Below are 17,491 nucleotides of genomic sequence, written 5' to 3' on the forward strand. Positions count from 1 at the left end.
CACATGTTCCGCTCCCTATGGGAAATGGAAGTGTTTGGAGGAAAACCTAAATTATGGCTTTTCAATGTTAAAAATTAACAATCAGCACGCATTTCCATGTAGCCTTCATCCAAACGCTTTTGCTTTTTAAAATCTATTGCTGGTTTTACTAAAAAATATTTTGCAGCCTTGAAATATGCAAAATTTTGAAAATTTGTGAATTCATTTAGATTTTTTAAATAAAATCACGATTTCAGTGCCATAATAAATTTATTAGTCTTCTCTATCTATAATAGTTCGAACTTAATAAAACATCAAACTAATAGTTAAGGCAATTAATGTTATTGTTTTACGCCATCATAATATTAAATAAAATATTTAGGAATGAATATTAATGCAACACGCTATTACATTGTTTTTTTTTACATTGACATTGAAATTTTATTACTCCTTCTAGACTATATAGTAAGTAGATCAGCCCCGGCTTGCCTAAATTTTTATGTAAGTGTCTATGCAATTGAAAGAAACTGCAGGTCAAGAAAATGAACATCGATCAGAATGAAATATTAAAAACTGTCGTCAAATATATAAGTGCTTTTCAACATTTTAAGTCCTAGCCACATCATTGCCTACTAAGCTTGTTTGCTTTTGTGCGCTCTCTAATTAACATCCATTAAATTTTTCAGCACATTTTGTATAATTAGTATTTGACCAAGTGCGGCAAATTTAAAATTTTGCAAATTTAAGATATACCAGGCTGAGATAATATAATGCTAGAGCAAAATTATCATAAAAATCAAGTTATTATCTGCACATAATAGAATAAAACATTTGACAACAGAATGCAGGACTTCCACTGTGGTTGAATTCCATTTAGCTTAGAATTAGTCTCAAATTCAGCACCAGATAAAATTTTGGACAGATTTTGAAAGTCTTCAAGTGCAGAAATCACAATAATAGCTTCAAAAGCATGGTGACTCACTATTTGTCAGTTGTTAGAAAGGTGATATTTCTGCTTTAGGAAAAAAGAAAAGGAATGTTCAAAAATAAGTAGCAAGATTATCACAGAGCATCAGAAGTATTGGTGGCTGCGATCTAATATGGAGCGATAAAAAGGTTGGCATGCAGGTGCTTCAAGTGGTGAGGACAGTTTGCCTCAACTCTGGCCCTCAGGACTCCCGGTCCAATCAGACTGCTCAGCTGGTTGAGGCACTGACTTGCTGCGCTTGAGGTCAAAGCATTTTCACTCTCCTGTAAATTAAATTTATAAGTGCATTCTAAATAAGATATGTATTGTAATAATTTGTTTTTGTTCCGTTTGGAAATCAATCAATAGCAATCAAAACTGACTAATGCATTTCGTGATAAAAATAATGATTGTTATTGCTGTAGATAACTTAATAATATGAAAATTGACAATATATTTGTATATTCACCAGAGCATAAAATATTGGGTCAAAAAACTCATCCAAATGCTGCTTGAAATTTTTTCTGCCAACACCTTTAGCAATAGTGGGCAAATTTTTGCAAACCGTCTCCAGAAAAGTCAGGTGAGAGGAATAGTGTCGAAGTCTGCAGGCTTCGGCCAACTTAGGAAGGGCAGCAGCTACAGTGTTAGTTGCGCTCGGAACCATAGACAACTCGGCAAATAGCATCACACACCTGCGTCAGGTTGAGTATTATTATTATCAAAATCAAACAGTTCGATGGTCACTTTTGATTCTGTCAACCTTAACATTACTAAGTTTTTTTTTAATAAATCTAAGATTGGCAGTTAAAAAATACAGCTTTGATATATAATATTCAAAATTAAAAATTAAATTTATAAATAAACATAATTTAATCTCTATTGAGGAATCCTAGGAAGCTATTGAGAGAATAAAATTAAGAATTACCCGTCAGCAAATTCCCATGGCTGTGACGGCCTGCAAAACCTGTGATCCATGCTGCCTGTTCTGCTCATTCTAGGATTCATGGAGCACATCACCCCCTAGATAAAAAAATTTAATATGGGCATTGCAAATTTATCAAATTCATTGCACTCAAACCTGTTTGTTCTCCTTGAAGACGTCTTCAGGCTGCTTTTCAAGGCCCTGCAGACCTTTCAGGGCTCTTTCGAAAATCTGCTCCAAGACAGGTGACCCTCTAGCCCTGGCAACGCCGGCCAGTGCATTTGCAGCTCCAGCACGAACAGTGGGAATCACGTCCTCGAGGTTTCGGTAAAACAGTGGAAAGAGTGTGAGAAGACTGGACTCACACTCTTTAGGAAAATTCGAGGCGACACTGCCACACGCCAAGCACGCAGCTATTTGAGAAAAATTAATAACTCTTTAAATTTGAGTGTAAAGAATTTTTAGTACCATCTCTGACAGGCCAACTATCATCGTCAAATGCTTGCAAAAGGGCGTCCAGAAGTCGGTGGACAAAGGGGCGGACTGCCTCCGGGGGCAGTTTGGAGGCCACCTCTGAAATGCAGGAACAAGCCGCCTCACGGACTGCATGGCACTGTGCGTTGGCGCTTTCACAATAAAAGTCGATGACCTGAGGCAGGTTCTGGATAACCAGGTCGCGACCAAGGGCTCCTGTCACTTGTCGCCACGTTTCCTGAGAGTAAATTCTCACACCTTCCGCTGCGTAGTAGCTAAAGTTCACACATTTTCAGAATAAGAAGAATGCAGTTCATTTATTTCAAAAACAAAACAAAAAATACATTCCGCTGAGATAATTCATCTATGCAGTCACATAATTCAATTTTATTTAGATTAAAATAATAGTAATATATTACATTTGCTTGAATTAAATTTAACTTGAATTTTGAAGTCAATAAAAAGGTTTTACTGATATGTTTTTACTTTTTACAATATAATTTATAAAATTTTAGAGAAACAAAAAATTACTCTCATTGAATTTTCAATACATAACGGAGGTAAAGTTATTGTAAATAATATTAATAACAATAACCCACCTACCCATACCAAACTGTGTGTGCAAAACCTGCACCTCTTATTAGTTCATTTAATGCGTCATTTATTCTTAAAATTTGTCTCATAAATGAATATATAATTTCTGCTAAAAGAGTTACTTTTCTAAATATCAACATTATATTACCGATTAAGGCACATTCTGGGGAGGAGAGTGTGGTAGAACTTTTTCCTGCTTTTGTCGGGTAGCGCGCAGAGAAACCTTCTGACAGCAACAGAAGCGGCCAAGCGGACGGGACTCCACTCGTCTGCAAGACCAGAGGCCAGTCGTGAGGCCAAAACGTCCCCAAAATGAATTAACCCTTCGTGAGAGTTTTTTTCCGCTTCTGAAATAACAGTATCGAATAGAAAATTGAAATAGTCTTTTTGCACCTTAAATTAATAACCTGCAAGAGAAGTGGCCAAAGAGGCGGCCAAATAAAACGCTGCCTCTCTGGGGGAATGAATTTTGTGGCCCAGGGCACTGTTGAGCAGTTGCAAAAGCTCAATGTCCACAAAGGGCGCCATTCGACCACGACACGCCTCGGCCACCCCTTGTATTGTTCGGAGGGCAGCCTCCAAGCTGCCAAAACAGGTTATGTCGGCGTGCAAAATCTACAATCAAAAAATCATTATTTTCTGCTTTTTCCATTACAGGGTAAAACCAACCTGATCAGCAGTGTCACCCTCAATTTGAGAGTTACTGGGGTCATTTTCCATTCCTTTCCTTATCATCCCTAATAGCTGCTTTTTGCTGTCTTCGTACACTTGAGGCCCTTGTTTCTGTGCCAGAGCTCCAATTAGCTCGCCTTGAAAATGGTCAAAATTAGAGAAAATTCAACTTCTATTTTAATATTGACTTTTTCTGTCCATCAATTACCAAAATTATAGAATTAAAACTATTTTATAGAGCAGGAAAAACGGATTATTAAAAACATAATTTTATTTTCAAAATTTCTCTCAAAGTAAAATTTTTCTTTATCGAATAGCAACAAAAGAAAGAATTTAAAAAAAAAATTTTTTTTTAAGAAAAAAATATAAATATAAATAAATTGCAGTAATTATACATAATAAAAAATTATTATTGCTTTACATACCCGCAGCCGTTTGAATGCAAAGGTCAGTCGGGTGTTCCTTGAGGAGGCGGAGAGCCGGAGGCAGAAGGGAGGCGGCAGGGTTGGCCAGATGGGGCGCCAAAATGCGAGCGGCGCCTAAACACCCAATCAGCGCGTCCCTGGATGCGGAGGAATCGCGCTCAAGAGGAGCCGTGACCTGTTGAACAAGGGTGGCCTTTTCGGCCGGGGGCAGACCGGGGGCGGCTCGCTGCAGCTCAGCCAGCGCCGCCTCCCGCTCTAGCTTCTTGCCGTCAAGCAGGCGGCTCACCATTCGTTCCATGCCACCGCCGGGGGCGGCTGACGGCCTCCAGTGACCACTGTTCGCTCTGCGTGGCCTCCGACCCCCCAAATACCAGCTCTCAACCAGCTGGCAGCTGGCGGCCTAGGGCTTTGTTACTGCTGCGGCCTCCCTTGGCTGCGCCGGCTGCGGCTGCTTCATGGCTGGTGCTCTTGCAAAAGAAGAGAGAGTACATGAGGGAGACTAGGGAGGCGAACGTTTTATGCCCCCTTCTGAGTTGGCTGGCAAGCCTGGCAAGGAATACACGGAAAAGAAAGGATGCGACCGCAGCGCCGATCGTGGAATTTCTTTCGAAGCTCGATTCCGCTATAATTATTTATATCATTTTTCATGCATTCCTTGATTTCCTTGCCAGCCGCCAGTCTACTCAGAAGTGAGCATTCGCCTCCCTCATATACTCTCTCTTTAAGTCAGCGGTGCCAAGCGGCCGTTTTCGGCGATCGCGCTCGCAACATAGGGAAAATAACATGCGTCGCCCGTCGCCCCCTCTCTCCCGGCTCTCTTCTCTTCTCTCTGATTTGTTTTGCTTTTTCTGTTTGTACCAAAGGGCAAAGGATTGCATTTTATTATTTCTTTGGCAGAAAGGAGCTGCCGTTTGAAACGGAAAAGTTATCTAATTTGGCAATTTCTTCATTCGTTTTCTTATAATATATAATATTCGATCAGTAGAATGGCAACTCAGGGAGTAAACAAAGGTGCTAAGGAGGATTTCTGCCAAGCGATGATTGTTTTCCAACAATCAGAAAATCAAACAATCCAAATATAATTTAAAAAAAAAAAAAGCAAATCATAATAATCTAACGCAACCTCTCATACCGTGAGGTACAAGAACAAGAGTAGAAATCTAGAAATCTCGCTCCTAAAGGAAACGCATTTAACTCTAGGCTAGTGCAACGGGTGCAACGTTTCCCCGCCAGATGGCCGACAACAGAACGGAATTTTTACAAATTCAAAACAAACCAATTAAAAAACAAAACCATTCATCCCGTTTTAAAATTCGCTAATTTTAATTCAAATGGTGAAACAGTGGCTTTTGAACAATCACTACTTTGCGGCAAAAAGTGTCTCATGTGGCGTACGTGCGAGGCAGAGGTTGGCTGCCCTGCGCTAGGCGTGTGCACCGTGTCCGTGTCCGAGGTGGCCCCAAACTCGGAAGGGAGCGAGTGCGTCGCCAGAAGGGCCCGAATGAAGAGGAGGTGAGTGCATCCTCAAAGGTCACCCAGGGCACTACCGAAGGTCGGTCGTCGAGAGGGCGGTGTCTGCTGGAAAGAAGGGGTGCGGGAAACAGGAAGGGAGCGGAGAGAAATCGGCCAAAAAAAGCAAACAACACTGTCGGGCAGGGGGAGGGGTCGCAGGGGGCTGTCAACTTAAATTTTATGTATTTTTGGGGTTGCATATTTACGATTGGATTTCCTCGTCTGGCACAAATATCGATGTGCGCGGAAATTAATAATTTTAGTCTATTTCATATTATTCCAGTGATATTCGTTTTTCATTGATAAAAATACTTTTCTTTCTATTTCGGTTTGCTACATATTTTAATATTTTCTACCTGCACATTTCAAACAATATTTTTGGTAACCGCAGATTTATGCGGTTCCAAAACATTTTGGAATGTTTTCACCGACTCGATTGTTTTCACAATGAAAAATTATTACCGCTGCGAGGCGCGTCTGTTCTCTCCGGCGACAGGCCCGGTAGTGAAGGTCAAGGGTATTTATATTTTCTTTTTATAGAAAAAAACAAACAGAGAAAAACATTCAAATCGTGGAATTAAATCGCGTTTTCCATTATTGACAAAGTTGATAATTTCTCCACTTTCCTAACAATTCTCTTAGTCTTTTAATTAAAAACTGTAAACTTTTTTTTATTTCTCAGCGTACGTGATTTTTGAGCACAAGTCGCGCTGCCGCTGTGTCGCGCGCGATTAACGGCAATTTTTCGCACGTAGGCCTCTCTTTATCTCGGCCAAATCTGCTTGGGTCAAAATGAAATACACAATATAACATTATTTTCGGGGCCATTTCGTCTGGATTCGGCGTTCATTTAAATGTCCGCCAGCTGAGGCTTACAATGGAGGGGAAGAAGAAGAAGAAGTGCAGCAGTTCGGGTGCAACGTCAAACAAAATGCACTTTCGGCGCACGCGCCCTTGGTCCAATGCAGCCGAAAATTTTATCGATGCACCCACTGCAGCGAAAAGATCAATACTCTGCCAGAGTCAGCGACAAAAATTCTGCACTCAACTTTGTCCAAGAAAAGCACTCAATGAAAATAATTTTGGTGAAAATAATTCACCCTAATTTTTTTCCTTATTCACAAACATCCCGTTTGAATGTTACAATAAAAAATAAAAAAATGAAATCGATCGATAAAGTATTGTTTTTTTTTTTTTTTGCTGAGGGGGAGCCCATCCGTGTGTCCGTGTCTGGCGGCGTATCAGTGTCGTGCAGGGACGATGTGAGTTGAAAGGGCTTTGCTTTCAGCAGGCGGTGAAGGAGCGGAGGCGGCTCAAAACACCTGACCCACGATGTTTCGCGAGCAAGTGAACCGGCTTTCGCTGTGGTTCGAGCAGTGGAATGAGTGCGAGCAGACCGTGGCGCTTTACTCGCTGCTCAAACGACTGGCTCCGCACCAGGCGCGCTTCTGCTCGCTGGTGCTCGACCAGTGCCTCCAGGACAACCACGACCTCCTCCAGCAGGAGCAGAGGGCCAACAACCCAGGTAATCAATCTCAACGACTATTTCAGGTTCACCAATAAAAAAATTCAAACATAAAGATATGCAACCCGCACAACAATTTTTTTGTAATGAATTTTCAGTTTTTTGTCTCTTTGGGGTTTCATTCAGTTCAACCAATTTTTTTTTTATAAAATTTTAAAAGGAAAATGTAAGTAAAATTAAATTTCTTTTCCTGGTTTCTTCCAGTTTCTTCAAAGAAAGCTTTTAGTTTTCAAATCATGTTTATTTATGCAAGCCGCATAATTAAATATTTTCATCTTTCCACTGTTGATGAAAAACCTTTTTTATTACTGCTTTCGATTAGGAATTTAAGTTTTAATTATTATTATTGCTTTATGTGACAAAAATTAGAAAAATGAGCAATACCTTAAAAGCTGCAATTGGATTAACTGCATCTCTTTTATTGCCTTTTGGTGTGATATGCAAATCATAGATATAATTAATACTCTTATTATTCACCCATTTGAAAGTGATTGAACAGAAAAATAATTTAACAAAATTAGCGTATATTAAAATAGAAACTTTTCGTTTTCAGAAAATTTCTGTGTTCAGCGAGTTGCATTAATACAAAGTTATTTTTTAAATTATCAACAAATGCGATATTTTAGTTCACATCATTCCATTTTCATTCGCTCTCCTCGCTTCTTTTCGTTTTCATTCTCCCCCAGCTTCTCTAATTCCCTAACAAACTTGCAGCCTAGCGAGTGCAGAGCAGACGCAGACAGAAATTTATTAGGAGGGTCTGGTGTGGGGAATGTGGGAAGCTGCTTCATCTTGGAGAGGGAGAGCAAAGAGGGACCGCCCGCCCATTCCCGATTTCCCTCTTTCCTCTCGCCTCCCCCATTCACGGTCCAGACGCTGCAACAAAAATAAATTCATCTTCCTCTCTGGAGATTCTGGACCTCAAATTAACATTCCTTGCTTAGACTTGGCATTTAAAAGTAGGAAAGAGAGCTCGTTTGTTTCAAGTTTCAATATTTACAATTTTAAATTTCTAGAAAAAAAAATGATCTGGAAGGTGATAACATTGAGGGCGTTGCTATGAAATTTTGTTGCTTGTAAATTATTTCTAAAGATAACCAAACGGCGCAGTAGAACAAACGTATCTTAAGGATAATATATATATTATGTAAATTTGATTATTAGTTATGCATATATCTGTCAGGTTAACTAATATATCACAGTTTTTAGTAGATGTTCATGTCATTAATCAAAATATTTCGTGAATGATAATCGGAAAAAATATGTTGAAGAAATTAGTATATTTGAAATAATAAAAATCGAAAAAACAAAAATGATTTACACTTAAAATCATATAATATTATTATTATTTATTCTCTTTGGTTTTAACAAAACTCTAATCTGCGCTAATTTTAATTGAAACAATTATATGAATTCGTGCTAGACAATTTTTGAATAAAAATTAGGACACTGATTGAGAGCAAAAAATAAGCACTCACTTTTTCCCCACCCTTTATTATCTTAAGCATACGATCGTAATTTTTTATATCTTGAAAATTCGTTTTTTGCTTCTATGCATGAGTATAATTAATGAATTTTTGTTTTGTGTTGCAGCTTTTGTGTCAGGTCTGCTGGGCGAGGGCGGACGAGAGGGGGCGCTGCCGGTGGCGCCGCTGCTGAATCACCTGCTGCTGCTGCGTCCAGGCAATGCCGAGGCCAAGGCGTGCTACCTGGCGCTGATCCCGCGCGTGCTTGGCGCCGCCGTCAACTCGGGCTGCAACATCGAAGCGGCTCGCCAGCTGCTTTCGTACAGCCTGATCCATCCGGCCATTGGCTCGGATGACCGCAAGCTGCTGACTCAGTGGCTCAGCCACCTTGAGGAACGCATCAAGAATCCACCGACGCCGGCCAACGCTGCTCACCACCATGAGCACACCTGGGACGGATACGGCGGTGGACCAAACTCAAATGGCCACTCAAATAATGGTCAGCTTCATATTTTAATCAATTTTTAAATGAATGCAGATTGTCTTTTTATTTAAAATTCCACAAGATAGAATTGCCATCAAAATTGAGGAAGAAAAAAATCATAAGAGTAAAAATTATTTTAAATTTTTCACTAGAAATCCAGTGATAATTTCATGAAATTCAACTATTTTATTACACGAGTTGTTATATCTCTATTTTTGTGAGAAAAATGTCAAACTTGAAACATAGTTTCTTTATGTTTAAAAAGTTGACACTCGAAGAGATGATCATGGAAATGAAAAGATCGGGCTTTTTCCATAGTTTCTTTCTCTAAAATAGGTTAATAATTTTTGATTCCATTTTGCAGGGACTGAATGCCAACCGCGCGTGCGCAGAAGCAACAGTCTGACACCGCCGGTCAGCATCCCGCACGTGGACCTGAGCAGTTCGCAGGACGACTTGTGCGCTCGCCCAAAGCCGCGCAGCTTTTCTTTGTCTTCGGAGCACGCGCCACTCAGCCCGCAAAGTTCGTTGGCCTCCTCAGGCAGCGGCTCCGAGTCCCATTTGGACGAACTGCGTTCAGGATCTCAGGCGTCCACGCACATGGAGCACCCGGGCATGAAAGAGGTAAATTTTTCAACAAAAATGATGTATGCAGAAAAAAACCAAAGAAATTTTTTGATCAGGTGCCTTCGTGGCTGAAAAGTCTGCGTCTGCACAAGTACGCGTGGCTTTTTGCTTCACTGACCTATGAGGACATGCTGACCCTGACTGAAGATGTGCTTGAGACGCGCGGCGTCACCAAGGGGGCGCGCCACAAGATTGTGCTGAGCATCAAGAAGCTGAAAGAGCGGCCAGCAACGCTGGTGCAGCTAGAGCAGGAGGTGCAAAAAGGAGGCGGACTGAGGGCTGCGCTCGATGAGCTCAAGTCCATTCTGACCACGCCGATGAAGCCTCCAGAGATGGACACCCCGGAGCACGAGGACGTACCCAAACTTTTCACCAGAGTGCTTGGAAAAAGTAATTAATTAGCTTTTTTTTTTTGCAAATTAATTTTTAAAAAAATATCTTTTCAGTTGCAACGGCCCTTTTGATGGGTAACAAGCAACCTGAGGAGGAGGTTTTGGGCGCTTTTCACTCAGTGCTGGAGCGCTGTGTAACGCACGAGGCGTTTGACGCTGCATCCCGGTCACGTATTTCGGCCTGGCGTCAGCAGCTGGTGCAGCTCTTCCCACATGAGCGTCCAGTCCCCCAGAGAAAGTAATTATTAATTCCTAACTTGCTCACATCCTAATCTCTGAATAATTCCAAGATGGAGCCATCCATTCGGAGAAGGAGCAGCAAGAGGGCGTCCCCTGCAGGCTCCCGCGAGTCGTTTTGGGGGAAACACTACACGTCATGCATCACCTCCTGTGCTGGCAAGTTCTTTTCCAGCAGGAGGGACCGAGTCTCTGCTGAGTTCAATGCATCGCCTCTCGGACAACTCGTTCTTTGCCAAGCGACCTAGCCTTCAGGACTCACTGACAGAGGTGATTATTTGAATGTATTCATTGTTATCTGTTCTTCAATTATATTTCCCAGTATTTAAGAAATGCTAAATATATAAATTTTTATCGAAAAAAATATAAAATACTTTAATGACATAGAGAATGTGATTATGGAGAACAAAAGTAATGCAATAATAATGATAACGGATCCTAATTATTGTATATTATTTAGAAATTCTTTCCCAAAATTAGGATCATTACCTTTTACTTACACTCAAAATAACAGTTTTTATTATTATTTCACAATTAAAAAAAAATTAAATAAAAATCTCTCCAGAGGATTTTAATTGGAGCGTTTTAATGATCAAGTTTGTGCTGTATTTAATTGTGAATTCAATTATTGTCACTTTTAAATTTTATTAATAATAATAATAAGTAATAATAATAATTTAACAAAACATCTTGCATTGTTTCAGCCTTTGCAGGCACTTTGGATGCAGCAGCGGACCAAGAGCGCGCCGTCGAAGGCTGCTGCTGGCTCTCAGTTGTGCGGACTGGTGGCCACCTACGGCAAGTTGAGTGCGGCCGAGGCTGAGCCAGACATTAATTTGCGGCTCGAGTCGTTGTGCCGCAGCATGACTGAGCATGCCCTTGGGGGCACTGGCTTGGGTGAGATTTGACCCTTGACCCCGCGCGCCACACCACCTTGTGATGACGTTACAAGACTGACCACCTGCTTCTCCGGCCCAGGGTGTTTGTTGCCGCCACTCGTCCCCTGAGTTGCGGCCCCGCGAGGGAGCTGCCAGGGAGCCCCCGGGGTCCCTTTTCAAAGCAAAGGAACCCTGCGGGTTTTGCTGAATCCTCGCGCTGCGCCCCAAGTACAAACAGACAGATTCGTTTTTGTTGCACAGCCTGGCTGTGCTGCTGGCTTGCTTTCTAGTTGAGGGGAATCCATTTACATTGAGCTGATTTATTCTGCATAGACTTTCTATTACATCTCGCTTCACGGAGGTCAGGGAGCGAAAAGAATATTATTGAGAACTGGGCATGGAATGAAATTGATGACTTGAGCGGGCTCTTTATCCGGTCGCGCTGAATTTAAATTGGGAAAAGAAAACAAATGAATTAACAAATCGACTGAGAAACCAGAAACCTAGATGTGAAAATCCAGTCCCAAAGAGAAGAAAAAAGACTCGCGTGTCATAAAAATATTCGCATTATATATTAGAGCATAATTATCTCTACACTCGATTATATTGAATTGATTATCGCGTTATTTAGGCGTGTGTTAAAGTAAGGTAAGGAAGAACGTGGGGAGACGATTAACAACTTGTATTGATGGTGGTTTGTTTGTTTGTTGTTTCTGGTTGTTGTACCAAATCGTGTTTTGTTGGAGCGGCCCCTGGACGCGGCCTCCGCCCGTTCCTTTCACGGGCCTGCGCAACGACTGCGTGCGCATGCGCAGCTGTCAGCGCGCTCGCGAAACGAAATAATATTTGAAATATTATTGATTCGATAATTATAAAATATATTCACTTTGTCTCTCACAACACCGTGGGAATCGCTCGCGAACGATCATTTTTGACAGCCAATCGGAGAATTTGACTGAGGCAGACCACTGTTTCCTGCCGTCATTATAGACTAGGGTTTAAGCACTGATAGAGCATAGGACTGGGGACCCGAGCGTCGAACCCTCGCCGCGCCTCCTTGCAAGCAGACTTGGCTTTTCCTCGTGTTTTCGCCCGCGAGCCCGATCGCTTTGGCCCCGACCCCGAATTCGCATGCTTTTCATACAAAACTTGCATTTTTTTTTTTCAAAAATTTTTTCTCATCATTGTTCAACGTACGCAGTGCATTTTGGGCGTTGTGCGCATGTGCAGCATTTGGTCGCTGCGCACGCGCCTTTTCATCCTGCGCTGAAACTTCTTTCGCGACTGATTGATCGGTCCGTGTAAGAAAACAATTTTTACCGGGCTCGGGGCCTCTCTTTTGAGACTGTGCATTTGCAATTGCCGGCCATCCACGCTTTCGGTCGGGGGGAGGAGGCGCGTGCGAATTTCTGTTCGACGGGTCCACTGCTGGGTATGGTTAAAAACTGAAGTGTTGTGCAGTGGTGTGCGTAGCTAGTGTTTTGAAACAAGAAAAGAATTGTTATAACCCGACTAGCAGTTAATCGAGTTCATTTTTAAAATATAAATTGATCTTTATTTTACATTAAGTTTCTTGTCCCGAGAGAAAAATCGCGCCTTTATTGATTATTTTTTGTTACTCGCCGTTCAATCGTTTGTTTGAAAAAATAAAATTACATCTCAATTCATTGATGAAACACGCGGGTATTTCGCTATTAGACCATCATGTCTGTTCAGAACAATTACGTGAATTTTGTAATCTGGATTACGACTACTATTTTGGTTGATGATCGCAGCTTTAATTGATTCTTTTTTTACACCGTGCTTATGAGAGCGGAGGACTACAAGATTTTAGCAAGGCAGGCCCTTTTTTTAATCTATTATTATTTTTGCAAAATGATTTTATCATGATTTGGCGGGTGACTCGGGGAGGTTAATAAGACTGGTGGCCTCACAGATGCTGGGCAACACGTTTCGGCCGCCGGCCGCTCCTCCTCAAGCCGCTCTACCCAGAGAAACCAAATTTTGTACCGACAAGATTTATATTGTAAAGATGAATAAATTCTTGTATTCTTTCTCTATTAAATTACTTCGTCTTTTTCTAAAATTACCTGAGTGCATTAAACTATTTTTATCAAACTACTTACTCCTGCATTTATTGACTTGTTGTGAGAGAATGAACAAAATGAAACCCAAATTCAAATGAAACATTTCTGATAATGGATCTTCAAAAGTTACTTAATATATATTATTCCTATTTTTTGAAGTTAAAAAAACGGGCTTTGGTGAAATTTTTATTCAAGAAACGATTTCCAAATCAGCAGCAATTCTTGCTCATGAAAGGTCGCAGACTGTGACCAAATGAACTAAAAAAAAAATCAATGAGGAACAAAGCCCATTTTTTCACTTCCATGACCGTCTCCTACATTGAGTTTTAATTTTAATTTCTTCACTTAAGTTTCTATTCCTATCAATTTCTATGCAACAAGGAAATTAATCATTATTAATACGATTTATAAAAATCTAAGGGTATAACTGAAACTGACAAAATTGAAAAGTAATAATTTGCTAGAATTTAATAAATTACAAAATAAAATTAATGGTAAAAACGTGAAAACATTTTTACAACTATAAATAATAATAGAATTGTTGAAAAATCTTGATTTGACTGTGCCAATGAAGAGTCCTCTTCACACAAAGTTGGAAATCTCTCTCACCAAATATTCGATAAGCAAGTTTTAATCTGACAAAAAGTCAAGGTGATCAGCTTCTTGCGTGAAGAGCTTCACCTTTTGTGATCTAGCTGCCGCCGAATCAACTGAAAATGGGTTCCTGGACTTGGATAAATATCCTCATTCTGGGAGCAGTTGTAAGCATCTGATTATATTATTCCAAAAACTTAATATTATATTTATTTCAAAAGTTCAAATTTCTTCAATCATTAAAATTTCAAGATTTTTATTCTAGTTTAACGTTGGAAAAATTAGCAGTGGAAAATTTACAATAAAATAAGAACCACCGTTTTCTTGTCAGCTAAAATAGAAGTTTTTTTAATCCCGAAAAGTTGCAAAACGTTTCATAATTTTGAAAATTCGCCTTTGGACATTCAACAGCCACTTTTCTTATCAATTAAAAAAGATAAAGATTCGAATAAATATATTTTTTCTACAGTGCGTGAACGCGCAAGTACTGCCCACCGTTTACGAATACTACACCGAGGGTGGAATCAATTCTGGTTTGGTGGCGTCGCAGGGAAAATTCACGCTCAATGGGAAAGACATCACTTTGTACTCGGGTTCCATCCACTACTACAGGGTGGTGCCTGAATACTGGCGCGACCGTCTGAGGAGAATGAGGGCGGCAGGCCTGAACGCTATTGAGACGTAAAATTATAAATATATTCATTTATTTTTTTAATTTAAAATTAAAAATCTCATCAATAAGCTACGTTCCGTGGAACCTGCACGAGCCCAAAAAGGGCGTCTTTGATTTCGGCCAAGGCGGCAATGATTTTTCGCGCCTGCTCGACATTCGCACTTTCCTGCAAATCGCCCAAGAAGAAGACCTTTTGGTCATTTTTCGACCTGGTCCGTACATTTGCGCTGAGTGGGAATTTGGAGGCCTTCCGAGGTATTTTTTTTTTTTTTTTAATTTCTTTATTATGAATAAAATTGAACCAAATTCAGTTGGCTGCTGCGCTATCCCGACATCAAAGTGCGAACCTCCGACCCGATTTTCGTTGGCCACGTGCGCCAGTATTTTGACCAGCTGATTTCTCAGGTCGTCGACCTCCAGTTCACCAGGGGCGGCCCCATCATAGCCGTCCAGGTTAGAAACCTCACCCTTATTACCGAGAGTTAATTTAATCTTACATCACTGCTGCACCAGATTGAGAACGAGTACGGCATTTTTGGTCCTGGTGAAGAAGTTAAGGACAGGGTTTACCTGGGCGCAATTAGGGACGCGTACGTTGAAAATGGAATTGATCAGTTGCTCTTCACGTGCGACACCCCTGCCAACTCGTCCGACAACGGCGCCCTTCCAGGATGTAAATAAATTCAACTCATTTTGTTTTCATCCTAACAAGTTAGAAAAATCAATTGTGAAATATTTGTTGGGAGGCACATAATGAAAAACTCATGCAATCAAGAAGGCGATTAATATCACAACTACTCACCGCACTGCACACGAAACTACAGAGGGAAAAAATTTTTAAATATATTTTTACACAATTTTGAGAAATTTTTGAAACACAAGTTTTACATGGAGCCAAAATTCAAATGCACCAAAGAAATAATTAAACACAAATAAACTTTTACTTTTGATTGGCTGCAGATCTTCAAATGGCCAACTTCAACACCGATCCTGAAGTTCAGTTTGAATTGCTGAAGCAGTTGCAGCCTGACATGCCTTTGATGGCCATGGAATATTGGACTGGATGGTTTGACCATTGGTTTGAGTCTGGCCACAACATTGGAAACACGCCTGACAGTAAATTTTATGAATTTTATACTACACTGCAACGAATTAAATTATATCATATTTTTTTTTTAGATTTTGCGCGTTATTTGCAAACAATCTTCAGCTACAACGGCTCAGTTAATTTCTACATGTTCCATGGTGGCTCTGCTTTTGGTTTCATGAACGGCGCAAATGTGTTTGATTTCTTCCCAAACTACGCAGCTGACGTTTCCAGCTATGGTAAAATAAAATTTCAGAGAAAACTAAAATTTCAAATAGATAATTTAAAGTTTTCGTGATTTTTAACTTTTTAATAGTGTGGGTTGCCGCGGCGACCGAACCTCTTGTGATGTCGTTTTTTTTTGCACTTCCTCTCTTTTTCCAATTTTTTGAACCAGAGGAATAAAAAATAAATCAAAATATATGATGAAATTAATCACACAAAAATGCACTCTAAATTTTAACGAACTCTATTTTCCATGGGAGTAAACTTTTCCACTTTAATTTTTAGACTACGACGCTCCTTTGAGCGAGGCCGGCGATTACACTGAAAAATACTCCCGAGCCCAAGAGCTGATCGCCCTGGACAGCAAAGTGTCTTTCCTGACCCCGTCACCGCCTCCGCCGAATCCCAAAACCATCTACCCGGCCGTGCAAATGCAAGAGTACCTCAGCTACGCCCAAATAATTCAGCAAATCGTGACTAATTATTTCATCAAAATCTATATTGTCCATAAAGTAAATTTTTTAAATTTAGCCACCCGAGTCGATAACTCAGATTGACACGGTGACCAACATGGAAGCTCTGGACATCAACGATGGAAACGGTCAGGCTTACGGACTTCTAGTTTACAGGTCGCAAATCGATCTGCCCGAAATCGCACAGTTGCAAATCACAGGCCGCATCAGAGACGTGGGCATGGTGGTTGTGGACAACCAGCAGAAGACGAGACGGCCTGGCAGCCAGGCGGCTCTTCTGGGTTTTGGATATTGGACCACTCTGTAAGCGTGCAAAAATGTTTTTAATTTACTTTCGAATAAATTTAAAAAAAAGGGACCCTTCTTTCAACCTTGGGGGCGCAGCGAATGGAACAAACACCTTGGATGTGATCATCGACAACTGGGGCAGAAACAACTTTGGCACGCCAGGCGATTTTGACCAGAGGAAAGGTCTCTTCGGCGGGCCCCTTTCCGTTGATGGTGTCGCCCTGAGCAACCTGACCGCCATACCCCTTGAATTTAAGTCCGCATGGGTGCAAAAGTATTTTTTCCTTTCTATATATAATTTGGAAGGAACAAAATGTCGCCACTTTTTAGTCTGACTGGCTGGCAAACTCTGGCCGGAGGCGAAATCTTGGAAGGGCCCCTGCTCCTCAGGACAACATTTTCGATTACGGGCGCTCCGACCGACACCTTCCTGGACATGAGTGCCTGGAGCAAGGGCAGCATTTTTGTCAACGGTTTCCACCTGGGCAGGTTCTTCCGCCTCGGTCCTGTCCGCACAAATTACATTCCAGCGCCCCTGCTCAGAGAAGGAGTTAACGAGGTGAAAATAAATCGACAAAAAGCCGGAAAAATTTAAATTCCAATTTGCTTTATTTTTAGGTCATCGTTTTCGAACACTACGAGCCGGCTGATCAACTTGTGTTCACCGACACCCCTATTCTGGAGTGAAATTCAAGCACGTGCATGTGTACATGAAAATGTATAAGTTCGATTAATAAAATGAGAAACGAGTGCACCAGAGATAAATCCAATGATGTTTATTATGCGCTTCATTAACTCTCTTTGAAGAAACCGTTATCCGAATCAAACAGTCAAGATAAGGGCCTGCATACTATATTATGTTTTTATGAATAACAAATCGCTTGTGCGATGCGCGAGACCCATTTTT

General features: G+C 40.9%; 3 protein-coding genes across 4 annotated transcripts; 2 read left to right on the forward strand and 1 right to left on the reverse strand.

Annotated features, from left to right (window-relative positions):
• Positions 1-234: 234 nt before the first annotated feature.
• On the reverse strand, positions 235-4,588 carry LOC132195063 (uncharacterized). The gene is made up of 9 exons (XM_059616783.1): positions 4,037-4,588; positions 3,609-3,748; positions 3,347-3,554; positions 3,088-3,286; positions 2,340-2,620; positions 2,028-2,284; positions 1,875-1,969; positions 1,416-1,641; positions 235-1,230 (listed from the first exon to the last, which is right to left on the reverse strand). The coding sequence occupies exons 1-9, from the start codon at positions 4,332-4,334 to the stop codon at positions 1,075-1,077; spliced, it is 1,860 nt and encodes a 619-aa protein (XP_059472766.1). The 5' UTR covers positions 4,335-4,588; the 3' UTR covers positions 235-1,074.
• A 779-nt stretch (positions 4,589-5,367) lies between these two features.
• LOC132195064 (protein Smaug homolog 1) lies at positions 5,368-13,226 on the forward strand. 2 transcript variants are annotated; one of them, XM_059616785.1, is made up of 8 exons: positions 5,368-5,548; positions 6,840-7,073; positions 8,667-9,038; positions 9,388-9,647; positions 9,707-10,040; positions 10,097-10,280; positions 10,333-10,549; positions 10,984-13,226. In XM_059616785.1, exons 2-8 carry the CDS (start codon positions 6,881-6,883, stop codon positions 11,185-11,187), a joined length of 1,764 nt encoding a protein of 587 aa, XP_059472768.1. In that variant the 5' UTR covers positions 5,368-5,548; positions 6,840-6,880; the 3' UTR covers positions 11,188-13,226. The 2 variants fall into 2 exon arrangements, with proteins under 2 accessions (XP_059472768.1, XP_059472767.1); XM_059616784.1 differs by having other exon boundaries at positions 5,369-5,548; positions 6,837-7,073.
• Positions 13,227-13,867: 641 nt separating this feature from the next.
• LOC132195413 (beta-galactosidase-1-like protein 2) lies at positions 13,868-17,362 on the forward strand. Its single transcript, XM_059617378.1, has 12 exons — positions 13,868-14,005; positions 14,308-14,519; positions 14,581-14,766; positions 14,823-14,964; positions 15,025-15,184; positions 15,472-15,627; positions 15,691-15,837; positions 16,109-16,296; positions 16,355-16,599; positions 16,652-16,858; positions 16,915-17,143; positions 17,203-17,362. Exons 1-12 carry the CDS (start codon positions 13,961-13,963, stop codon positions 17,269-17,271), a joined length of 1,986 nt encoding a protein of 661 aa, XP_059473361.1. The 5' UTR covers positions 13,868-13,960; the 3' UTR covers positions 17,272-17,362.
• Positions 17,363-17,491: the final 129 nt, after the last annotated feature.

Source organism: Neocloeon triangulifer, unplaced genomic scaffold (assembly GCF_031216515.1).
Source record: "Neocloeon triangulifer isolate White Clay Creek 2 clone unplaced genomic scaffold, ASM3121651v1 ptg000009l, whole genome shotgun sequence".
In the NCBI taxonomy this organism is placed as follows: Eukaryota; Metazoa; Arthropoda; class Insecta; order Ephemeroptera; family Baetidae; genus Neocloeon; species Neocloeon triangulifer.

Bases quoted from the DNA above. Each gene is read 5' to 3' on its own strand.
- LOC132195063 (XM_059616783.1), bottom strand. From the start codon at position 4,334: ATGGAACGAATGGTGAGCCGCCTGCTTGACGGCAAGAAGCTAGAGCGG. The intron at 1,642-1,874 runs GTAATTCTTAAT...AACCTGACGCAG, and splicing joins CCATGGGAATTTGCTGACGG to GTGTGTGATGCTATTTGCCG. The intron at 1,231-1,415 runs GTGAATATACAA...TTTAATTTACAG, and splicing joins ACCCAATATTTTATGCTCTG to GAGAGTGAAAATGCTTTGAC.
- LOC132195064 (XM_059616785.1), top strand. From the start codon at position 6,881: ATGTTTCGCGAGCAAGTGAACCGGCTTTCGCTGTGGTTCGAGCAGTGG. The intron at 7,074-8,666 runs GTAATCAATCTC...TTTGTGTTGCAG, and splicing joins GCAGAGGGCCAACAACCCAG to CTTTTGTGTCAGGTCTGCTG. The intron at 10,041-10,096 runs GTAATTAATTAG...ATATCTTTTCAG, and splicing joins CACCAGAGTGCTTGGAAAAA to TTGCAACGGCCCTTTTGATG.
- LOC132195413 (XM_059617378.1), top strand. From the start codon at position 13,961: ATGGGTTCCTGGACTTGGATAAATATCCTCATTCTGGGAGCAGTT. The intron at 14,965-15,024 runs GTTAGAAACCTC...CTGCTGCACCAG, and splicing joins GCCCCATCATAGCCGTCCAG to ATTGAGAACGAGTACGGCAT. The intron at 15,838-16,108 runs GTAAAATAAAAT...TTTAATTTTTAG, and splicing joins AGCTGACGTTTCCAGCTATG to ACTACGACGCTCCTTTGAGC.